Genomic DNA, 26,122 nt, shown 5'->3' with positions numbered 1-26,122 from the left:
ATAATGATAAAGGTGTAGATTCAGCAGAAGATAGAACAAGCCTTAAGAGTATGTGTCTAAAACCAGATCAAAATAGGAGGCAAGAACTGGGACTTCCCTGGTGGCGCAGTGGTTAAGAATCTGCCTGCCAATGCAGAGGACACGGGTTTGAGCCCTGGTCCGGGAAGATCCCACATGCCGCAGAGCGACTAAGCCCATGCACCACAACTACTGAGCCTGCTTCGCAACAAGAGAAGCCACAGCAATGAGAAGCCCGAGCACCGCAATGCTGAGTAGCCCCCGCTTGCCGCAACAAGTGAAAGTCCATGCGCAGCAACAAAGACCCAACGCAACCAAAACTAAATAAATTAATTGAAAAAAAAAAAAAACTGAAAACAATTATAGTTTGAAATTTCAACAACCTTCCATTTGTACTTAATGGATTCATCAGTTGAAACAAGGACACAGTTGAACTGAGCAGCACCATCAATCAATGGGATCTAATCAACATTTATAGAATACTTTATTCTACAACAGCAGAATACACATTTTTAAGCCCAGATGGCACTTTGATTGAGATAGACAACATTGTGGGTCATAATGCACAATTCAAAAGACAATGAAGCTAGAATTAATTAAAAAAACAGCCAGAAATATCAAAACATTTGCAGACTGAACAACACACTTCTAAATAACATGTAGATCAAGAGTCCCAGATAATTTTAAAATATTTTGAACTAAAGGAGAATGGAAATACAACTTCTTTTTCTGTTTACAGGGTAAATAGTGAGTACCACTGTTCACAGCAACTCCTCAATTGAATCAGATTTGTTCTCCAAACGACTGTGCATATGACTTTTGCATAATGAATATAATGTTCACACTAAATGCACTGGTGACCCTGAGACAATAAAAGTCTTGCAGAAAACATTGTTTGGCTTCTTTCCTGAAGAGGCAATTCAGTAACAATCGTCCATCTTTTTATACACTGGCCAGAAGACAGTAAGAGAAAATAGGAACATGAGGTATTTTAACTATCCAAATGTATCCTCTAACGTGTTTACATAATGATAGCTTTTACATAAAAAGTGCATAATTCCCACTACCCTCATGTTGGATTCCAGTACAATTAAATTGAAGGTGGTCTTTGGGGAGAAAAGTTTTCCTCATCCATTACCTTCACAGGATTTTTTTCCTGTGTAAATTTCGAACACCCACTGAGTAGTCTGGCGGAAAGACTGTTCATAAGTGATTAATTTCAAGGATTTACCTCTTGTGTGAGTCCTCTAATGTCCAATGAGGGCTGAAATCTGGTTGAAACACTATCCATACACAATACACATGGGGGACTTCTCTGTGAGTTTTGTTGATTGATGGTTGATTTCTCGAAGAGAAAATTTCCACATTTATTATATTCATTGATCTTCCCCTGAGTTCTCTGATGCTGCACTTCCAGTTGAAGTTTCCCCATATCTGTTACATTCACAGAGTTTCTCAGTCTGATGTTTCCTAAGACCTGAATTCTGGCTAAAAGCTTTCCCATATGCATCAAGTTAATGGGATTTCCCCGTGTGACTTCTCTGATGTGTTCTCAGGCCTGGGTTGCTGCTTTAAGTTTTCTAAAGTTTACTACGTTGACAGGGTTTCTCCCATGTGGGGACTGTCCGATGTACCCTGAGGTTTAGTTTACAGGGGAAAACTTTCTCACGTTCATTACTAATAGGATTTCTCCCCAGTGTGAGTTCTCTGAAGTCTTTAGGACTGGCATCTAGCTAAAAGCTTTCTCACATTCAACCCATTCATTGGGTTTCTCCTCTGTGAATTCGCTGATGCAGAGGTAGATGAGAATTTTCACAGAAGGATTTTCCACACTCACTACACTGCTAAGGTTTCTGTTCTGTGTGAATTTTGATGCCGAGTGAGGTGAGACTTCCTAGAGAGACATTTTCCACATTTATTACACTCATAGGGTTTCTCCCCTGTGTGATTTCTCTGATGTCTTTTTAGGGTTGACTTATGGCTAAAAGCTTTCCCACACTCACTACATTCGTAAGGTTTCTCCCCTGTATGAGTTCTCTGATGTTCTCTGAGGTTTGACATGTGGGTAAAAGTTTTCTCACATTCATTACATGCATAAGGTCTCTCCCCACTATGAGTTCTCTGATGTCCAGTGAGGTATGACTTCCTATAGAAAAATATTCCACACTCATTACATTCATAGGGTTTCTCCCCTGTGTGAATTCTCTGATGCACAACAAGGTATGACTTCCTACAGATAGATTTTCCACACTCACTACATTCATAGCGTTTTGCCCCTGTGTGACTACTCTGATGCTCAGTGAGGTGAAACTTTGTATAGAAGACTTTTCCACATTTATTACACTCATAGGGTTTCTCACCTGTGTGACTTCTCTGATGTCTTTTTATGGTTGACTTATGGCTAAAAGCTTTCCCACACTCACTACATTCATAAGGTTTCTCCCCTGTATGAGTTCTCTGATGATCTCTGAGGTGTGACGTGTGGGTAAAAGTTTTCTCACATTCATTACATGCATAAGGTCTCTCCCCACTATGAGTTCTCTGATGTCCGATAAGGTAATACTTCCTAGAGAAGGATTTTCCACATTCTTTACATCCATAGGGTTTCACCCTTATTTCAGTTCTCTGATGTACACTAAAGGTAGTCTGAGTGGGCGAGGTTTGCCAAAATATGGTATCATGACAGAAGCTCCCTTTTGTGTCACATTTCTGGGGTATGGTAAGGGCTGCATCAGGGCTTAAGTTACCTCCAATTTCAAAGGTCTTTATTTCTGAGTGAGTGCTCTGATGTTCTCTGCAGTGTGACTTCTGGCGGAAAGTTTTCTCAACTGTGTCTTTATTCTGAAGTTGAGCAAAAAAGTCTTCCTGCAAGTATTTTCCTTGATTTGCCAGACTTTTCTCTAAGTGGTTATCAAGTTTGCTGTCTTATAAAATAAAGAAAATAAAAATGTCTTATGAACATTAAACACATTTCTCATAGGATGCAGCCTTTATATATATGTGCTATATTGTATTCAACTATTTGCTTTCTAGGAACCTAGTCTCCCTGAAATAAACATTCCAAATGTTTATACTATTCCTATACTCCTTGAGAAAAAAGGACAACAAAGTTATGATGATTATTACTATATAGTTGGCATTTTAAAAATAAGGAAATGAATGGTAAATAGATAATAGGGCTCTCAAAAGTGGTTCACTCAGGAAATCTGAAAATGAGAGACTGGGATGACTGATTATGAGCAGTAGGTAGAATTGTAAGAAAAATCAGTTAATAAGGGTTTTCAAATGATAGATCAAAGAAGGAATTGGACTGAGGAAGAATAACAATGTCCAGGTCCTTATACTTCCAACTAGAGATTACAGTGGGAGGTCTACAAGCTTCCAGATGGAGTCTCCTCTTTTCTATTCTAAACACATCAACACTAAAATAAATTCATAATTGCACTAATTTTCTCCTGATTATAGAAACAATTCTATAGCTCAAGCTCAAATTCTCCTCGAGTTATTCACAGAAATACAAATGTACAAGAAGTGTAAAAGTGATGAGAGGTAAAACCATAATTTGACCTAGAATGAATTCACTTCTATATGCTGGCTCTAATGCCTTAGTTTAACATACCAGGGTTGTTCAACGACAAACCTCTCTTGAACATCAAATCATAAGTGTCCACTTTCACTATGATTACTCACTCTCCTGAAACTAGTCTTAACCATGACTAATCTCTATATAAGCATTCCACCTACTTCTCAACATACTTAGTTTCTATTAACTGAGATCCTTAAATAGCATGTTTCAACCTGTTTCCAAAAGCCTATTTAGAAATACCCTTTTTATTCATTTCACATAAAAGTTTCTTCCATATGTGTGACTGATCTTACCTAGGCTATTTTAACCTTTGATGTAAAATGCCAGCCCTATGCTAAAACCTAAGGCGGCACTGAACACACTACTCTAAATATAATAGAAAACAGGAGTTAAGTGGCATCATTCTGGAAAACAACTTTTTTTTTTTTTAACAACTCCAGGCACATTAGATATTCTAGCTACCATTTCACAACTCCATATTTTCCAATCTAGTCTGGCCAGGCTATTTGCCTCCTATCAGTGGTTCCTTAACTACAATGATATTTTTCAGTTTCAAAATTTATCTTCTACTCACAATCCTTTCTCTAAGTAACTCTATATCCCAACTTAGGGATTAAAGATTAATCTAGATATCTTTTGAGGCAATACTATTCTCTAAACTTGACCAAGAAAATACCTTCTTAGAGCTTCCCAACACTAATTTACGCTCTCACAGTAAGTACTGCCTATACCATTCATCTTAACAATGAATACACGGAGAGCACACGTGCACATTGAGGCACGCACATTTTTAAGCAAATTATTATCACTTAAATCAGGATTCATCTTAAAATTAATGGCGTGTCGACAGTTTTTTAGCTGTCCCTAAAATAATGGTTTCTCTTTCAACTGATACCTTCTTAGAGCCTATAAAATATATTTCATGCAGCTTTGTGCTCCTAAATCTGAAACAGAACTCTCATTCTCTGATTATTATTGCACTCCTCTGTGATATGACATAAATTAGTAGTCCTTAAAAATGCAGTATGGAACTTCGCTGGTAGTGCAGTGGTTAAGAATCTGCCTGCCAATGCAGGGGACAGGGTTTGAGCCCTGGTCCAGGAAGATCCCACATGCTGCAGAGCAACTAAGCCTGTGTGCCACAACTACTGAGCCTGCACTCTAGAGCCCGTGAGCCACAACTACTGAAGCTCATGTGCCTAGAGCCTGTGCTCCGCAACAAGAGAAACCCGTGCACCATAATGAAGTGTAGCCCCCGCCCACCGTAACTAGAGAAAGCCTGCGCACAGCAACAAAGACCCAACGCAGCCAAAGTAAATAAATAAATTAAAAAAAAAAAGTTTTTAAAAAAATGCAGTATGTTTCACAGCTACCCAGACCACTCTCAGTTACACCGGCTTAGTCAAAGAAATTTGACTGCTGCGTCAATTAGGATGAAATATCTCTCTCCAACCTTATGGTCAATCCAATGTAACTACACAATATTAATTATATATAACGTCCCAGAAGAGGCAGGAATAAAGTAGGGAATACTCTTTTTTGGTGCATTATAATACACCAAATAATTTACCCACACACATTCGTTTTAAGTACACCTTAATTTTTGTATGTGTGCATGTTTTAACATTCTGTTCCAAATAACAAGATACTATTCAGTTTTTTGTTTCTGACCATTATTTACACGGCATTTTTCTACCAATAGACTTTTGCTGCTTGATTTCATATGCATAATTTTCATTTTAGCTTCATAGACCATGGTTGTCCTGCAGTGTGTAATATTCCATTGTATTATTATATCATGATTTAACTTTAAGTTCCCATGTAAATTAGTATTGAGGTTCCTTCCAAAATTGGGCTTTTTACAAATGTTACATGAAGAGTGTCTTATTCTGTCTCCCAGTGAAAATGTATAGGAAACTCTAGAAGATAAACCTGGGAGTGAAACTACTGAGTCATGGGGAACAGGTATGTTAAAATTTAAAGAAAATGCTAATCTGTTTTCCCAAATAGTTATACCAATTAATACTGCTCCTGCCTTGTCAATGATTCCCTGCATATCATCGTACTCTTGGAATCATAAAAATTCTCCATGTTTGAAAATTGAGTGGGAAGAACATCATACTACAGTGTGATCTGATCTGAATTTGTGCTTCCCAGAGTAAGCATTTTTTTTTCATCTATGCCATTCATCCCCTTCTTTGAGAAATGCCTCTTTATGGACTTTGACTCTTTTTTAAATGGGTTGCTTGCCTTTTTACTAACAATTTTAGTAGTTTAATATTTAACATACATTTGAATCCCAAGTTTTTGTCTCAGGTACTGAATCAGAAAATAAAATATTTTAAATATCTGCTCTCAGAGAGCTTATATTCCAGTGGAAAGAGACAGAGGGAAAAATTCATACTTCACAATAGTATATTAGGTGTTGAGTGGTTGGGAGAAAAATGAAACAGAAAAAAGGAGGAAATAAGACTATTTGACACAGGAGTGACATTTAAAATACGATAGTCATGGAAGGCCATACTAAGGAGATATCTGTCTTAAGATCTGAATTCCTTATGTATTACAGAAATAAATTCTTTCTGAGGTATATTTATAACAAATATCATTTCCCGCTGTTTGATCTGTCTCCTCATGGTTCTTAAAATATGAAACTTAGCATAAATATACATACAACTATTCTGTCCATGATAAGAAATAGTACAGAGTGACCACCCATGGAATTAACATTCTCATAAAGAAACAGAATATGACTGGATCAGAAAAACATCAGGTCTTTCTTAAGCACAAGTTTCTGCATCAATACACGTCACATCACTCATAACATTTACAGTAATTAATTACTCTCATTTCTGTGCTGTTTTACAACTCTCTTTTAGAGCCCTTAAGAATTTGGACGTTTAGAAAAAATATATTCAATATCGGAAAAGTAAGATGTAACAAAAGTAATGAGATGTAATCCTGATGTTTTTCACATCTTGAAAAGCTAGGAAGCCAAATACATAACTTACAGCTGACAAATCAAGTAACAGTCACAATGATACTGAAAAGGTAAAAACTAAGAGAGATTATAAAAGAAACTAAGGTTGGGCGTTAAAATATGGGAAGGAAGAGAAAGTAAGCATTTAAATTTCATAACTGGTTATATATCAGGTGATTACTAGACATTGTCTAAATAAATGGATCATTAAGCAATTGCATGAGATTATAAATTTTTACAGTCACACCTTAAGCCAAAGTACAACCTAACTACGTTATTAGGAGAAAAACACACTTATTCTAAAAAGAAAAGAAAGCAGGGTTATAACTGAAGAGCTTCTGTAACATAATACACAGAAACAGCATTTAGAAGTAACTGCCAATCAATATTAATGGGCTAATGTCAACTATTAAAAGAAAATGCTATTAGACTGTATTTGAGACATACCTAACATTAATTTGGAAAATCAGAAATACAAAGTGGTAAATTAAGAAAACATATAAAAATAATTCAGGATTCACTAATCTCAGTCAAGGCTGAATTCAATTTTTCAAAGTTAAATTCAAGGTTTAGCATAATGTCAAAAAAAACTCATGAGTATTTTTTGAAATTTGATCAGCTCATTATTAAAACATGTCACAAAGGTGCTGTAATCAATATGAAATGGTCTAGTGTAGAGATATTAAAGAGGCCACAGAAACAAGAGAGAAAGCAGGACCAAATACATGATTTACTGACTCTTGACTTCTAAGGTAACAATGCATAAAACTGAAGAAAATTCCCCATGGGAATGACTGCTAAATTGCATGCTTGAATGGAAATGTTTATATCATTTATATTTAGAATAATCATCTATGTATTTGGGTATGTACTGTATCTTAAAGCTTACTATTTGTAAGATGAGAAAATCAATGTGCTAATATTCCATCCCTTTTCTTACACACTCATTTACATCATATTTGGTATGATATTTGGTATGAGTCCCATATTTGGGACTCTTTATACACTTCAAGATATAAGTCCTCACAAAGAAAAGTGTTTAAACTATTTCACGATGTCCACCTCTAACTGACCATTTTGGATCTAACTTCCCCTGGAGTTGTGTCTAAAGTACTCAACTCACCTGTATGGCTCTTGTTTAGAAATTCTTCCTCTAATAACAATGGATCATCTTGCTCCAACTTGATGATTACATCTGGTTTTGTAAAATAATACCCTGTAAATGGGAAATAATATGGCATTTAGATCAGCTGAACTGGCTTTAATGCACATGAATGTGAAGGAAGGAGTAGTTATAGGAGTAGCAAAGTGATGGTGCTCATTTGACCTTTCCTTTGGAAAGGAAACTACAATATAATTTTTTTCTGAATCTAAAAAGGGATTGATCTCATTAAAGCCCTGAAACATAAGGATACATAACACTGAGTCTACATGTACAGAGGTTTAAATAAGGCTCTGCACAGGAACTTCCAATCATGACCATGATGGTGTAAGAGGAATAATGGTACATGCCAAACAACTGGAAACCATACAAAATCAATAAAATAATGACCTTTAGGGATTACACATGAGACAATGGCACTGGAAAACAAGGACCTCTGCGAGAAGGGAAAGAAATAGAATTTCTAGGTTATGGTACAGAAAGAAGACACCAAATCACAGCCTGCTGAACTACAGAACGCAAAGTTCAGAGTTCAGGAAAGCCAAAACAATTAGAATTTCTGGAGTAAAATATTTCAGAGGAAAGAGGTACACTGAGAGAGAGGCAGGAAGCTCTAACAGAAAGGTCACCTTGAGTAAAATTTGTACATTCATATAAGAAAGCTTCCAACAATGGAGGAAAAAGAACCCAAACACAAGAGGTGGAAAAATTCCCAGGCATACACACAGACAGGATGTTTGGAAAGAGTGGAAAGATCTTCTACTGTGTGAGGTATTAGATGCTCTGTATCCAAGAGTATTATTGTCCTACTAGTGCGACCAAGTTAGTCTTAAAGAATGCTCTAGACCTGAAATAACAAGCAAATACTGAGTTAATTTAAATGATTTACTTGAATTAAATTACATTAGAAGCAAGCACTGAAAGGATTAAAATTATTCTCAAGTAATTTACTACTCCCCCCCAAAATGCCCCAAAGAATTTAAACAAATATCACAAAATCTAGCAGCCAACAATGCAAAAGTCACAATATGTAGCACACTATCAAAAATGACCAAGTATGGGGCGGGGAGCAGGAGACAAGATGGCAGAGTAGAAGAACTTGAGCTCACCTCCTCTCATGAAAACATCAAAATCACAACTGTAATCAACCATTGAGAAAAAAGACTTGAACCTACCAAACAAGACATTCTACACCCAAAGACAAAGAAGAAGCCAGAACGAGACGGTAGGAGGGGAGCTTCTGTGATATAATCAAATCCCATGCTCAGTGGGTAGGTGGCCTACAAACTGGAAAATAATTATACCACAGAGGTTCTCCCACAGGAGTGAGAATTCTGAGCCCCATGTCAGGCTCCCACGTCTGTGGGTCTGGCATCAGGAGGAGGCGCTGCCAGAGCATTTGGCTTTGAACGCTAGCGGGGCTTGAGAGCAGGAGCTCCAAAGGACTGGGGGAAACAGAGATTCCATTCTTGGAGGACACACCCAAGGTTTCATGTGCACTAGGAACCAGGGCAAAGCAGTGACTCCATAGAAGCCTGTGCCAGACATAGCTGTGGGTCTTGGAGGGCTTCTTGGAGAAGCAGAGGTTGGCCATGGCTGTCTGTGGGGGCAAGTACACTGCTGGCGGAGGCCTCAAGAAATAATCATCGCCATGAGCTCTTCGGGAGATCGTCATCTTGGCACTGACAGCTGGCCCCAACCAACAGCCTACAGGCTCCAGTGCAGGGATGCCTCAGGCCAAACAACCAACAAGGTGGGAACACAGCCTCACCCACCAGCAGACAGGCTGCCTAAAGTCTTCCTAACCCCACAGCTGCCTCTAAACAAACCCTCTGACAAGGCCCTGCCTACCAAAGGGACAAGACCCAGCTCCACCCACCAGTGGGCAGGCACCAGTCTCTCCAACCAGGAAGCCTACACAAGTCTCTGGGCCAACCTCACCAACCAGGGGGCAGACACCAGAAGCAAAAAGAACTACAGTCCTGCAAACTGACAAATGGAGACCACAAACACAGAAGGTTAGATAAAATAAGACGGCAGAGAATTATGGCCCAGACGAAGGAACAAGATAAAACCACAGAACAACAACTAACTGAAATAGAGATAGCCAACGTAACTGAAAAAGAATACAGAGTAATGATAGTAAAGATAATCCAAGATCTTGGAAAAAGAATGAGGCACAGATGAAGAAGATAGAAGAAATGTTTAATAACGCATTAGAAGCTTTGAGAAGAGAGTTGAACAATACAATAACTGAAATATAAATACATGAGAAGGAATCAACAGCAGGAAAAATGAGGCAGACTAACAAATAAGTGAGCTGGAAGACAGATTGTTGGAAATCACTGCTGCGGAACAGATAAAGAAAAAAGAATGCAAAGAAACGAGGACAGTCTAAGAGACCTCTGGGACAACATTATATGCACCAATATTTGTATTATAGGGGTTCCAGAAGAAGAGAGAGAGAAAGGGCCTGAGAAAATATTTGAAGAGATAATAATTGAAAATTTCCCTAACATGGGAAAGGAAACAGTCACCCAATTCCAGGAACTGCAGAGGCCCAGTCAGGATAAACCCAAGGAGGAACACACTGAGACACACATTAATCAAATTGACAAAAATTAAAGACAATGAGAAAATATTAACAGCAACAAGGAAAAGCAACAAATAACATACAACAAAATTACCATAAAGTTATGAGCTGATTTTTCAGCAGAAACTCTGCAGGCCAGAAGGGAGTGGTATGATATATTGAAAGCAATGAAAAGGAAGACTCTACAACCAAGAATCCTCTACCCAGCAAGGATCTTGTTCAGATTCAATGGAGAAATCAAAAGCTTTACAGACAAGCAAAACTTGAGAGAATTCAGCACCACCAAACCACCTTTACAACAAATGCTGAGGGAACTTCTCCAGATGAAAAGAAAAAGTCACAACTAGAAACAAGAAAATTATTAATGGAAAAGTTCACTGGTAAAGGCAAGCAGAGTAAAGGTAGGAAATCATCCACACAGAAATGATATCAAAGCCAGCAACTGTGAGAAGAGGATGGTACAAATGTAGGATATTGGAAATGCATTTGAAATTAAAAGACCAGCAGCTTAAAACAATCTTGTTTATATACAGACTTCTATATCAAAACCTCATGGTAACCATAAACTGAAAACCTACAATACACACAAAAAAAGAAAAAGCAAGGCAAACACAACTCCAAAGATAGTCATCAAATCACCAGAGAAGAGAAAAGAGGAAGGGAAGAAAAAAGCCCTGCAGATACAAATTCAAAACAATTAACAAAATGGCAATACAAACATACATATAGATATGCTCCAACCAAAAGACTTATAGGCTGGCTGAATGGATACAAAAACAAGACCCATATATATGCTGTCTACAAAAAACCCACTTCAGACCTAGGGACACATACAGACTGAAAGTGAAGGAATGGAAAAAGATATTCCAAGCAAATGGAAATCAAAAGAAAGCTGGAGTACCAATCTTCTTATCAGACAAAATAGACCTTAAAATAAAGACTGTTACAAAAGACAAATAAGGACACTGAATAATGATCAAGGGATTCATCCAAGAAGAAGATATAAAAATTATAAATATATATGCCCCCAACATAGGAGCAACTTGATATATAAGGGAAATACTAACAGCCATAAAAGGAGAAATCAACAGTAACACATAATAGTGGGAGATATTAAGGCCACTATTATTAAACCCCACCTTCATCAAAGGACAGATCATCCACACAGAAAATCACTAAGGAAACACAAGTCTTAAATGACTTAGTTGATATTTATAGGACATTCCATCTGACAGCAGCAGAATACACATTCTTCTCAAGTGCACACAGAACAATCTCCAGGATAGATCACATCTTGGGTCACAAATCAAGCCTCTGTAAATTTAAGAAGATTTACATCATAGCAAGAATCTCCTCCAACCACAGTGCTATGAGATTAGAAATCCACCACAAGGAAAAAAAACTGTAAAAAACACAAACACATGGAGGATAAACAATATATTACTAAACAACCAATGGATCACTGAAGAAATCAAAGAGGAAATAAAAAAATACTTGGACACAAATGAAAATGAAAACACGACGATCTGAAACGTGGGAGGCAGCAAAAGCAGTTCTAAGGGGGAAGTTCATAGCAATACAACCTTACCACAGGAAAGAAGAAAAATCTCGAATATTAACAACCTAATCTTACACCAAAAGCAACTAGAGAAAGAAGAACAAACAAATTCCAAAGGTAGCATAAGGAAAGAAATAATAAAGATTAGAGCAGAAATAAATGAAATAGAGATTAAGAAAATAATAGAAAAGGTCAATGAAACTAAAAGCTGGTTCTTTGAAAAGATAAAAAATTGGTAAACCTTTAGCCAGACTCATCAAGAAAAAAAGGGAGAGGGCTCAAATCAATAAAATTAGAAAAGTAAAAGGAGAAGTTACAACTCACACCATAGAAACACAAAGGATCTATAAGAGACTACTACAAGCAACTATATGCCAATAAAATGGACAACCTAGAAGTATTGGACAAATTCTTAGAAAGGTACAAACTCCCAAGACTGAACCAGGAAGAAATAGAAAATATAAACAGACCAATCACAAGCACTGAAATTGAAACTGTGATTAAAAAATTTCCAAGAAACAAAAGTCCAGGACCAGATGGCTTCACAGGCGAATTCCTTCAACATTTAGAGAAGAGGTAACACCTATCCTTCTGGAACTCTTCCAAAAAATTGCAAAGGAAGGAATACTCCCAAACTCGTTCTATGAGGCCACCATCACCCTGATACCAAAACGAGACAAAGACACCACAAAAAAGAAAATTACAGGCCAGTATCACTGATGAACATAGATGCAAAAATACTCAACAAAATACTAAAAAACCGAATTCAGCAATACATTAAAAGGATCATATACAATGACCAAGTGGGATTTATCCCAGGGATGCAAGAATTCTTCAATATGCACAAATCAATCAGTATGATACACCACATTAACAAATGGAAGAATAAAAACTGTATCATCATCTCAACAGAAGCAGAAAAAGCTTTTGACAAAATTCAGCACCCATTTATTATAAAAACTCTCCAAATGTGGGCATAGAGGAAACCTACCTCAACATAATAAAGGTCATATATGACAAGCCCACAGCTAACATCATTCTCAACCATGAAAAGTTGAAAGCATTTCCTCTAAGATCATGAAGAAGACAAGGATCTCCAGTCTTGCCACTTTTATTCACTTTTATAGTTTTGGAAGTCCTAGCCACAGCAATCAGAGAAGAAAAAGAAACAAAAGGAATCCAAATTGGAAAAGAAGAAGGAAAACTGTCACTGTTCACAAATGACACGATATTATACATAGAAAATCCTGAAGATGCTACAAGAAAACTACTAGAGCTAATCAGTGAATTTGGTAAGGTTGCAGAATACAAAATTGATGCACAGAAATCTCTTGCATTCCTATACACTAACAATGAAAGATCAGAAAGAGAAGTTAAGGAAACAATCCCATTTACCATCACATCAAAAATACCTAGGAATAAACCTACCAAAGGAAGCAAAAGACCTCTACTCTGAAAACTATAAGATGCTGATGAAAGAAAATGAAGATGACACAAACAGATGGGAAAATATACCATGCTCTTGGATTGGAAGAAACAATATTATCAAAATGACTATTCTACCCAAGGCAATCTACAGATCCAATGCAATCCGTATCAAATTATCACTGGCATTTTTCACAGAACTAGAAGAAAAAAATTGAAAATTTGTATGGAGACAAAAAAGACCCTGAATAGCTAAAGTAATCTTGAGAAAGAAAAATGGAGCTGGAGGAATCAGGCTCCCTGACTTCAGACTATCCTACAAAGCTACAGTCATCAAAACAGTATGGTACTGGCACAAAAACAGAAATATAGATCAATGGAACAGGATAGAAAGCCCAGAAATAAACCCACACAACTATGGTCAATTAATCTACAACAATAGAGGCCAGAATATACAATGGAAAAAGACAACCTCTTCAATAAATGGTGCTGGGGAAACTGGACAGCAACATGTAAAAAAAGTGACACTAGAACATTCTCACACCACAGACAAAAATAAACTCAAAATGGATTAAAGACCTAAATGTAAGGCCAGATACTATAAAACTGTTAGAGGAAAACACAGGCAGACACTCTTTGGCATAAATCACAGCAACACCTATTTAGATCCACCTCCTAGAGTAATAAAAATAAAAACAGAAATAAACAAATGGGACCTAATTAAACTTAAAACCTTTTGCACAGCACAGGAAACCATAAACAAAATAAAAAGACAACCTACAGAATGAGATAAAATATTTGCAAAGAAAGCAACTGACAAAGGATTAATCTCCAAAATATACAAACAGTTCATGCAGCTCAATATCAAAAAAAAAAAACACAAAACAAAACGATCAATAAATGGGCAAAAGATGTAAACAGACATTTCTCCAAAGAAAACATACAGATGGCCAAAAAGCACATGAAAAGATGCTCAACATCTCTAATTATTAGAGAAATGCAAATCAAAACTACAATGATGTATCACCTCACACCAGTCAGACTGGCCATCATCAAAAAGTCTACGAACAATAAATGCTGGAGAGGGTGTGGAGAAAAGGGAACCCTCCTCCATTGTCGGTGGTAATGTAATTTGGTACAACCACTATGGAGAACAGTATGGAGGTTTCTTGAAAACATAAAAATAGAACTACCATATGACCCAGCAATCCCACTCCTGGGCATATAACCGGAGAAAACCATAATTTAAAAAGATACATGCATACCAATGTTCACTGCAGCACTATTTACAGTAGCCAAGACAAGGAAGCAACCTAAGTGTCCATCGACAGAGGAATGGATAAAGATGTGGTACATATCTACAGTGGAATATTACTCAGCCATAAAAAAGAATAAAATAATGCCATTTGCAGCAACATGGATGGACCTAGAGATTATCATACTAAGTGAAGTCAGACAGAGAAAGATAAATATAACATGATATCCTTACATGTGGAATCTAAAAAAATGATGTAAGTGAACTTATTTACAAAACAGAAACAGACTCATAAATTTGAAAACAAATTTATGGTTACCAAAGGGGCAAGGCAGCGGAGGGACTAGTTAGGAGTTTGGGATTAACATATACACACTACTATATATAAAATAAACAAGGATATACTTTATAGTACAGGGAACTCTACTCAATATTCTGTAATAATCTATATGGAAAAAGAATCTGAAAAAGAATGCTTATATGAATATGTAAAACTAAATCATTCTGCTGTACCCTGAAACTACTACAACATTATAAATCAACTATACCCCAGTATAAAATTAAAATTAAATTTTAAAAAATGATCAAGTATGAAAAGAAGGAAAACGTGATTCATGACCAGGAAACAAGTCAATCAATGGGACAGAAGAAAAAATGTCATCTGAGATTAAATTTGCTTCCAAGGACATCAAAGCTGCTATTCTAATACACTCCATAGGTTAAAGGAGAAAAACATGAACATGCTGAGAAAACAGAGTTAAAACAAAAGTCCAAAACTGAACTTCAAGGCAGGACAATATACTCCCTAGAGGGGGGAAAAACACTAAAAGACTCCAAAGGGTTTTGTTATAAGGATTACCAATATTTACATCAGACATAAAAACTGACATAGATCTCTTTAATAAGACATGTAGGTTCTTGTGTGCTTTTGCATTCATTTTGTTATGTTCCAATCATACAGTTATTTGGAAACTGCATTGTTTGCTTGTGAATGGTGCAAAAGGCTAATACCTTAGTGTTGTTATGGCAACTTTCGACCTCAAAGGCACTCTGAAAAGGTCACTGGGACTGCCAAGTCAAAGGGCCATATGGTCTTAATAGACCTGCCATATTCAGTGCCTCCAGGAATTCCTCATTAATTTCAAAGGGCACCCAGCCAACTGAGCACTCTATTACTCTAGTGGTTCTTAAGTTGTGGTTCTGGGGTGACATATGAGAATCTGCATTTCTAACAAATTTTCCCAGATGATTCAAAAGTCTTTAATATTAGAATAGCAAACATTTCTGTTCCCTTGTGATTTATTCTAAATGGCAGCTTTTAAAAAAAAGTCTGTATGCCCAAACATGAGATTTTCAAACTGTTCATGCTTATCTTACAAATTCAGTACACTATTCTTACTAACTTTCTCTGCTAAATAAAGGACCCAACATTAAGTATAACTCTCACCTGCCCCAATCAAGTTAGGTTCCTCTTGTCTCCCCAAACCAGTGTCTGGAATCCTGAGCAAACTCAAAGTGCTAGCACTTATCCAAAAATATAATGACTCTTTTAGACAAATGAATAAATAAAACCCATTGCCAGCTGACCAGATCTAAAAGAAAAGTTAAGTCATCTGGATTTTAAAAAATTATACCAAGTGTAAATATGAATCTACACAAAAGAAATAAAGAGAAATATAAATGAACAATATATAAATAAAACACATTGTTCTCATTTTAAAAATATATTAAAGTGCAAATAACATTTTATGAGAAGAAAACAATGTATTATGTGGATTACAAGATATGTACAAGTAAAATAAATGACAACAAGAACACAAAGGATGAAAGACAGAAAAGGAAAAAATTCTGTAATAACACAGCTGAAGTAACAAGATATTATTTGAAGGCAGACTGACACTTTAGAGATGTATATTTAGAAACCACTAAAAATACAAACAAGTATATCTCAGAAGCCAAAAGTGGTTAAAGGAGATTCATTAAAAATAAGTAGTTAAGGGAATTCCCTGGTGGTCCAGTGCTTTCACTGCTGAGGGCCCAGGTTCAATCCCTGGTCAGGGAACTGAGATCCTGCATGCCACACAGTGCAGCCAAAGAAAAAAAAAAAAAGGGTGGGGGTGGGGGGGAACGAGTTAATCACAGAGAAGGCAGGAAAAAGGGGGGGGAAAAAGACAAAAAACTAGAAGGTAAACAGCAAGAAGGTTTCAAATTCAACCACAAGGATAACATTAAATATAAGTGGGGCTTCCCTGGTGGCACAGTGGTTGGGAGTCTGCCTGCCAGTGCAGGGGACACGGGTTCGAGCCCTGGTCTGGGAGGATCCCACATGCCACGGAGCGACTAGGCCCGTGAGCCACAATTGCTGAGCCTGCGCGTCTGGAGCCTGTGCTCCGCAACAAGAGAGGCTGCGATAGTGAGAGGCCCACGCACCACGATGAAGAGTGGCCCCGCTTGCCACAACTAGGGAAGGCCCTCGCACAGAGATGAGGACCCAACACAGCCATAAATAAATAAATTAATTTAATTAAATTAAAAAAAAAAAAAAGGAATGTGGAACAGGTTAAAATTTGAAAAAAAAAATAAGTGATATGAACATTTTGCTAAAACACAAAACTCGTCAGAGCTAATAAAAAGTAAAACAAACATACTGTCTCTTAGAAACTGTGAATGTAAAGACACAGGTTAGAAATAAAAGGACAGAAAAACTATATATCACATGAAGCACACAATAAGCAAATGATAGTCTGACTGACTATACAGTACCAAACAAAATTCAGAAAAAGAAATACTACCAGAAATAAAAATAAACAATGCAAAATGCTAAAAGGGAAAATTCATCAGGAGGATGTAACAATCCTAAGTGCTTTGCCACTTAAGAACAGAGCTTCAAAATGCCTGAAGCAAATCTTATTTAAAAAATTTTTTAATTAATTAATTAATTTATTTATGGCTGTGTTGGGTCTTCGTTTCTGTGCGAGGGCTTTTCTCTCTAGTTGTGGCAAGCGGGGGCCACTCTTCATCGCGGTGCGCGGGCCTCTCACTATCGCAGCCTCTCTTGTTGTGGAGCACAGGCTCCAGACGCGCAGGCTCAGTAATTGTGGCTCACGGGCCCAGCTGCTCCGTGGCATGCAGGATCTTCCCAGACCAGGGCTCAAACCCATGTCCCCTGCATTGGCAGGCAAATTCTCAACCACTGCGTCACCAGGGAAGCCCCGCAAATCTTATTTAAAAGAAGATAACACACAAATTATACTTAGATACTCACATTCCTTTCTCAGTATTTAATAAAACAAGTAGATAAGATATTAAAAGGATATAGAACCCTTCAGCAATACGATCAGCCCACTGGAACTAATCCCCATCAAGAAAAAGTACTCTTTTCAGTCACATATGGAACATTCCCCAGGATCATATGCTAGGCCCTAACACAAATTTCAATACATTCAATAAGATTGAACCATGCATGAAATATTATCCAGAGTGACACACAAAGGATATAAAAATTATAACAATAAGAAATTATGAAACAAATATTTGGAAAGTAAACAAATTCTACAAAATCAATGGATCAAACAAGAAATCACAGGACATTTTAAAAAATATCTTGGATTAAATGAAAATTAAAACACAACATCAAAACTTGTGTGATGCAGCTAAAGCAGTTTTCAAAGGAAAATAGAGAGCCTTATGCTTACATTAAAAAAGCAAAACCGGGATTTCCCTGGTGGCGCAGTGGTTAAGAATTCACCTGTCAATGCAGGGGACACGGGTTCGAGCCCTGGTCCAGGCAGATCCCACATGCTGCAGAGCAACTAAGCCCATGTGCCACAACTACTGGGCCCACATGCCGCAACTACTGAAGCCTGTGCACCTAGAGCCCATGCTCCGCAACAAGAGAAGCCACTGCAACGAGAAGCCCACACAACACAACGAAGAGTAGACCCCGCTTACTGCAACTAGAGAAAGGCTGCATGCAGCAACGAAGACCCAACACAGCCAAAAATAAATTAATTAAAAATAAATAAAAATAATAAAGTAAAACCAAGTTTCAATTCATGAGCTTAAATTTTATCATAAAACAGCAAAGGAAGGAAGGGCAAGTTAAACTATATCAGTATAGAAAATCCTAAGATATCCAAAAATAAATAAATTTCTGAAAGCTAATAACCGGGTTCATCAAGGTTGCAGAATACAAGATAAATATGCAAAACTCAGCTGTATTTCTATGCACTAGCAATGAGCAATCCAAATATGAAATAAAGAAAACAATTCCATTTACAATAGCATCAAACAGAATAAAATACTTAGAATAGCTTTAACAAAAGTATAAACCTTGCCCATTTAAAGCAACAAAATATCACTGCAATAAATTTTAAAAGGCCTAAATAAATGGAAAGACAGATAATCTCAATGATCATGGATCAGAAGAATTAAAGTTGTCAAGATGGCAATACTCCAGTTGAGCTACAGATTCATTCGAACCCTCTCAAAAACTCAGCTCTACTCTTTTACAGAAATTGACAAACCAATCCTAAAATTATGGAAATGCAAGTTACCCAGAATAGCTAAAACAACCTTGATAAAGAAAAAACTTGGAGGGCTCACACTATTCAATTTCAATTACTCTGTTATGGAAAACACTCCTGTTTCTCATCTATATTACTGTCTCTACTCACAAAATACTTCTGTATTCTCAATACTACTTCACTGCTGGTCACTGAATGTGCAGAGGTTTCTTCCCACTACCAGGCAACTCTGCAATACAAGCAAGGTGTCCTACATTCAATTCAGTTCTGACATATCTACTTGGAGTTTGCATCAGATCCCACAGGCTAGGGGTTCAGTCCCGCAAGATTGCCTCTCCTCACACTTCAGATGTCAATTACAAGTCCAGGTTGCTACCTGTGCTTCTGACCAGCTAGCTATAAATGGGAGGTTCCCACATCCTCGTCCTCAGGTTTAATTTGCTAGAATGGCTCACAGAACTCAGGAAAACAGTTTACTTACTATTACTAGATTACCATGTTTATTACAAAGCATACAACTCTGAAACAGCCAGATGAAAAAGCTGCATAGGGCAAAGCTTCCATGCCCTGTCCAGGAGCATCAACCTCCCACCACCTACAAGTGTTCAGCAACAATAAAGCTCTCTGAACCCTAGAGTTCAGAAATTTTATGGAGGTTTCATTATGTAGGAATAATTGTTATTAGTAATCAAGTCAACCCCTGGAGGTCAGGGGGTGGGCCTGAATGTCCCAACCCTCAAATCACTTGATTGGTATTCCTGGCAACAAGCCTACATGGGTTTCCAAATGTCACCTCATTAACATGAACTATGGCATGGTTGAAAGGGGCTTGTTATGAATAACGAAAGATACCTCAATCTCTCTTACCACTTAGGAAATCGCAAGGGATTTAGAACTCTGTGCCAGCAACAGGGATGAAGACCAAATCTTCTTTCTTATTATAGATCACAATATCATACTATACTATTAAGGTAGTACTGGTGTAAGAATAAACATTATAAGAAGAAAAATAGAGACCAATGGAATAGAAGTGAGAGGACAGAAATAAACCCTTACATCTATGGACAACTGAATTTCAACAAGGGTGCTACAGTTCAATCAGAAAAATATAGTCTTTTCAACAAATGATGTTGGAAAACACTTCACTATTCACATGCAAAAGAATGAAGTTGTAACACATACCATCTATAAAAATTAACTCAAAATGAATAATAGACCTAAATGTAGAGAAAAAATTATAAAATATACAGAAAAAAATAGGAGTAAATGTTTTTGACTTTGAGTTAGGCAAAGTTTTCTGAGATTTGACAAAAAAGACGAAAAGAGAAAATAGGCCAGCTGGATATTATCAAAATAAAAACTTTTGTGATTCAAAGAGCTCCATGTAGAAAGTGAAAAGACAACTCACAGAATGGAAGAAAATATTTACAAAACATGTAACTGATAAAGAGACTTGTATCCAGATTATATTAAAAAATCTTAAAAGTCAACAATGAAGACAAATAACCCAACTTATAAATGGAGAATGGGATGTGAACAGACATTTCTCCAAGGAATATATACAAACAGCCAATAAGCAATTAACACATTAAAAATGCTCAAAATTAGAGAGATACAACTCATAACTATAATGAAATCCCACTTCACACTCCACTTTTTTAGGAGGGCTAAAAAAAAAAACAGACAGTAACAATTATTCAGGTACCTGTGGAAAAACAGGAACCCTCATTCATTGCTGGTGGGGTGGTAAAAAAAAGTGCCACTGCTTTTAAAAATTCTTTTGGCAGTTCCTAAAATTGTTAAACAGAGTTGCCATATCACCCAGTAATTCTACGCTAGTATATACAAAGTAGAATGGAAAACTGTGTGCACACAAAAACACAACTGGCCAGCAGCATTATTCATTAACAGTCAAAATGGAAACAACCCAAAGCCCATCAACAGAAGAACAAAATGTGATATATCCATAAAATCAAATATTACTTAACCAGAAATTGAATTTGATTACGGATACATATTATAACACTGATAAACCTTAAAAAGATCATGCTAAGTAGAAGAAGCCTCTCAGAAAAAGTTATGTATTTTGTGATTCTACTTATATGAAACATCCAAAATAGGCTAATCTCTATAGACACAGAGTAGATTAGTAGATTAGGGTTTCTTCTTGGGGTGATGAAAATATACTAAAATTAAATAGTGGTGATAGTTCCATATCTCTGTGAACATACTAAAAAATACTGAATTGTATAAATTAAAAGGGTGAACTTTTGGTACACAAATTCTACCTCAATCAAGTTGTTATTAAAAAAAAATTCCAACAAAGAAAATTCCAGGTCCAGATTGCTTCTGTAATGAATTCTAGTATGAACTTTTAAGGAAGAAATGATATTAATTTTACAGCACTAGGAATAGAAAGAAAAGAAATAGGTGACAGTGAGCAACTATTTAAGGCCTATGACTAACATCATACTTAGTTGTAAATAATAAATTCTTCGCATTAAATCCTAGCCTGTTCAAAAAAGAAATTAAGATGAATACAGATTAGAAAAATATAAAAGTATCTTTAATTACAAATCATACTATTTAACATATAAAGTAGTCTAAGGAGTCTTCAAGACATCTAGCAGAAGTAACAAGTGAAATTAGCAAAACAGAGATAAACAACATCAATGAACATAAATTATATTTCTACTTAAATCCAAAAAACAATTGGAAATTGAAGTTTTTAAAAGTATCATTACAGATAGCATCCAAAGATTTAAGGATACATCTCACAAAAAAGGCTGAAGACACGTAAGTGAAAACTGTAACACACTGCAAAGGAACATTAAAAGCTAAGGAAAAGGAAGGACATTGTTCACACATCAGAAAATTCAATATTATTAGATGTAAATTTTCCCCCAAATCTTCTAAACGTTCAACACAATCCTTATAAAACACCACTAGGGTTTCCAGAAAAAATAAATTTTTTTTAAATTTATAGGGAAAGAAAAAGAAACTGTAATAGCTAAAAGAAAAAGTTAAGAGGACTTATTCCTTCTGATGTGAAAACTTACTGCACAGACAGATTAATCAAAATAGTGCATGACTAGTATTAAGATAGGTATTTAGATCAATAAACCAGAATGATATTCAGAGAGAAGCCTATGCATATATGTACAATTTATTTCAAAAGGTGCCAAGGCAACTGAATAGGAAAAGGATAACCAGTGAGCCAAGCAGACCTTTAGCTGCAAAAATGAATCACAATCTATATTTCACACCATTTACACAGATTAACTGGAAAAAGTCAAAGACTTAAATGTAAAACCTAAACCAAGGACATTTCTAGAAAAAAATAGAGGAGAAAATCTGAATGACCTTTGTTAGGCAAATTATTAAATAGGAGGTGGGGGGAATAGAATAGGAAAGTAAAGGAAATGATAGATTGGACTTCATCAACATGAAAACCTTTTGCCCAACTGTTTCACAACTAAAATGATCAACCACAGATTAGGAGAAAAAATTTTCAACACGTGTATCTTATAAAAGTCTTCTATCAAGATTGTATAAAGAACTCTTTCAACTGAATTATAAGCCGAAAAACTCAACAAAACAAATGGGCTAAGGATCTGAACTTACTTTTTTAAAAGCTATGTGAATGAACAAATAGCATACAAAAAGCATCATTAGTCAAAGAGAAATGATAAATGAAACCCAAGTAGATACAAAAGACCCCCACTAAAAGGATAAAAACTCATTGGGTTTACAACACAAAATGACGGTGAATATTTGGAGCAACTAGAATTACTATAAGTTGCTAATGCCCACGTAAATGATACATGCACTTTAAAAACATCTGGCAGTTGTTGTTTTCTTCTTCATATACAGGCATACGTCAGAGACACTGCAGGTGTGGTTCCAGATCACAGCAATACAGTGAATATCACAATAAAGTGAGTCACACAAATTGTTTGGTTTCCCAGTACATAGAAAAGCTGTGTTTACACACAGAGTAGACTAATAAGTTTGCAACAGCATTATGTCTTAAAAAACAATGTACAGGGCTTCCCTGGTGGCGCAGTGGTTGAGAATCTGCCTGCCAATGCAGGGGGACACGGGTTCGAGCCCTGGTCTGGGAAGATCCCACATGCCGCGGAGCAACTAGGCCCGTGAGCCACGACTACTGAGCTTGCGCGTCTGGAGCCTGTGCTCCGCAACAAGAGAGGCCGCGATAGTGAGAGGCCCGCGCACCGCGATGAAGAGTGGCCCCCGCTCGCCGCAACTAGAGAAAGCCCTCGCACAGAAACGAAGACCCAACACAGCCAAAAATAAATAAATAAATAAATAAATTAAAAAAAAAAAAAAAACAAAACAATGTACATATCTTATTTAAAAAAACACTTTATTGCTAAAAAATGCTAACCATCACTGAGCCTTCAGTGCATGGTAATCTTGCTGGTGGAGGGTTTGCCTCAGTGTTGATGCTGCTGACTATTAATGGTGGTGGTTACTGAAGGCTGGGGTGGCTGTGGCAGTTTCTTAAAACAAGACAACAGGCCCCCGCTTGCCGCAACTAGAGAGCGCCCTCGCACAGAAACGAAGACCCAACACAACCATAAATAAAGAAATTAAAAAAAAAAAATGATCAAGTCCTTTAAAAAAAAAAAAAAGACAACAATGAAGTTTGTCACATCAATTGACTCTTCCTTTCATGAATTATTTCTCCATAATATGCAAAGCGAATTGACAGCATTTTACGGACAGTAAAACTTCTTTCAAAACTAGTCAATCCTCTCAAACCCTGCCACTACTTTATTAACTAAATGTGTAATATTCTAAATCCTTTGTTATCATCTGAAGGATCTTCAGAGTGTCTTCACCCATAGATTCCATCTCAAGAAACCACTTTCTTTGCTCCTTCAAGAAGCAACTCCTCACCCATTAAATTTTTTTTTTAATTAATTAATTAATTAATTTATTTATTTTGGCTGTGTTGGGTCTTCGTTTCTGTGCGAGGGCTTTCTCTAGTTGCGGCAAGTAGGGGCCACTCTTCATCGCAGTGTGCGGGCCTCTCACTATCACGGCCTCTCTTGCTGCGGAGCACAGGCTCCAGACGCGCAGGCTCAGTAGTTGTGGCTCATGGGCCTAATTGCTCCGTGGCATGTGTGATCTTCCCAGACCAGGGCTCGAACCCAGATCCCCTGCATTGGCAGGCAGATTCTCAACCACTGCGCCACCAGGGAAGCCCCATTAAATTTTTATCATGGGATTGCAGCAGTTCAGTCACATCTTCAGGATCCGCTTCTAATTCTGATTCTTCTGCTTCTTCCACCACATCTGCAGTTACATCCTTCACTCAAGTTTGGAACCCCTCAAAGTCATCCATAATGATTGGAATCAACTTCTTCCAAACTCCTGTTCAGGCTGATATTGTAAACCCTTCCCGTGAATCACAAATGTTCTTAATTGCATCTAGAATGGTCAACCCTTTCCAGAAGGTTCTCAATTGACTCTGCCCAGACCCACAGAGGAATCACTATCTATGGCAGCCATAGCTTTACAAAATATATTTTTTAAATAATAAGACTTGAAAGTCAAAACAACTCAACACATGGGCTGCAGAATGGATGTTGTGTTAGCAAGCATAAACATACTAATCACATTGTACATCTCCATCAGAGCTCTTGAGTGACCAGGTGCATAATCAATGAGCATGTTTTGAAAGAAATCTTTTTTCTGAGCAGTAGGTCTAACAACAGGCTTAAAATACTCAGTAAATCATGTTGTCAACATACGTGCTGTCATCCAGGCTTTGTTGTTCCATTTCCAGAGCACAGGCAAAGTAAATTCAGCATAATTCCTAAGGCCCCTAGAATTTCTGGAATGGTAAATGAGCCCTGGATTCAAATTAAAGTCACCAGCTGCATTAGCTTGCAACAAGAGAGTCAGTCTATCCCTTGAAGCTTTGAAGCCAGGCGTTGACTTCTCCTCTCTACGTACGAAAGTCCTAGATGGCATCTTTTCCAATAGAAGAGTATTTCACCTACATTAAAACTCTGTTGTGTAGTGTAGCCACCTTCATTAATCATCTTAGCTAGATCTTCTGGATAACTTGCTGCAGCTTCTACATCAGCACTTGCTGCTCCCCCTTGCACGTTCATCTTATAGAGACGGCTTCTTTCCTTAACCCTCATGAACCAACCTATAATAGATTCAAACTCTTCTGCAGGTTCCTTGCCTCTCTCAGCCTTTACAGAATTGAAGAGAGTTAGGACCTTGCCCTGGATTACACTTTGGCTTAAGGGACTGTTGTTTGACCTTTTATCCAGGACGCTAAAATATTCTCCATATCAGTAATCAGGCTGTTTCACTTTCTTATCATTCATGTGTTCACTCGAGTTATCACTTTAATTGTCCTTCAAGAACTTTTCTTTTGCATTCACAACTTGGCTAACTGGTGCGACGAGCCTAGCTTTCAGTATATCTCGGCTTTCGACATGCCTTCCTTACTAATAATTTCTATTTTTTAATTTAAAGTAAGTGGCATGTAACTCTTCCTTTCACTTGAACACTTACAAGCCATTGTAGGGTTATTAATTGGCCTGATTTCAATATTATTATGTCTCAGGAAATAGGAGGTCTGAAGAGAAAGAGAGAGATGGGGGAATGGCCGGTCAGCGGAGCAGTCAAAACACACACATATTTATCAATCAAGTTTGCCATCTCATACGGGTGCAATTCATGGTGCCCCAAAACAATCACAACAGATCACCATAACAAATATAATAATGAAAGAGTCTGAAACGTTGTGAGAATTACCAAAACATGACACAGAGACACAAAGTGAGCAAATGCTGTTTGAAAACTGGCAGCAATAGACAGGGTTGGACCCAAGGGGCTGCCACAAACTTTCCATTTGTAAAAAAAAGTAACAGCTGAGAAGCCTAATAAAGTAAAGCACAATAAAACCAGGTATTCCTGTAGGTATAAATACTTGCCGTAAGACCCAGGAAACAACAACTAGGGTCTTTACA

At 37.0% G+C, this 26,122-nt stretch overlaps 1 protein-coding gene across 1 annotated transcript in view; it reads right to left on the bottom strand.

Annotated features, from left to right (window-relative positions):
• Nucleotides 1–472: 472 nt before the first annotated feature.
• The window catches only part of LOC132368253 (zinc finger protein 883-like), a 96,904-nt gene continuing 71,254 nt past the window's right edge, over nucleotides 473–26,122 (bottom strand). The window contains exons 7-8 of the mRNA XM_059927046.1: nucleotides 7,708–7,800; nucleotides 473–2,942 (exon numbers count right to left, since the gene is read on the bottom strand). Coding sequence (XP_059783029.1) covers nucleotides 1,855–2,942; nucleotides 7,708–7,800 — 1,181 coding nt within the window. The 3' untranslated portion in view covers nucleotides 473–1,854. The remainder of the gene's footprint in view (nucleotides 2,943–7,707; nucleotides 7,801–26,122) is intronic.

Source organism: Balaenoptera ricei, chromosome 6 (genome assembly GCF_028023285.1).
Source record: "Balaenoptera ricei isolate mBalRic1 chromosome 6, mBalRic1.hap2, whole genome shotgun sequence".
Taxonomy (NCBI): Eukaryota; Metazoa; Chordata; class Mammalia; order Artiodactyla; family Balaenopteridae; genus Balaenoptera; species Balaenoptera ricei.
Note: the sequence above shows the minus strand (reverse complement) of the source record. Positions and strands in the feature narration are given on the sequence as shown.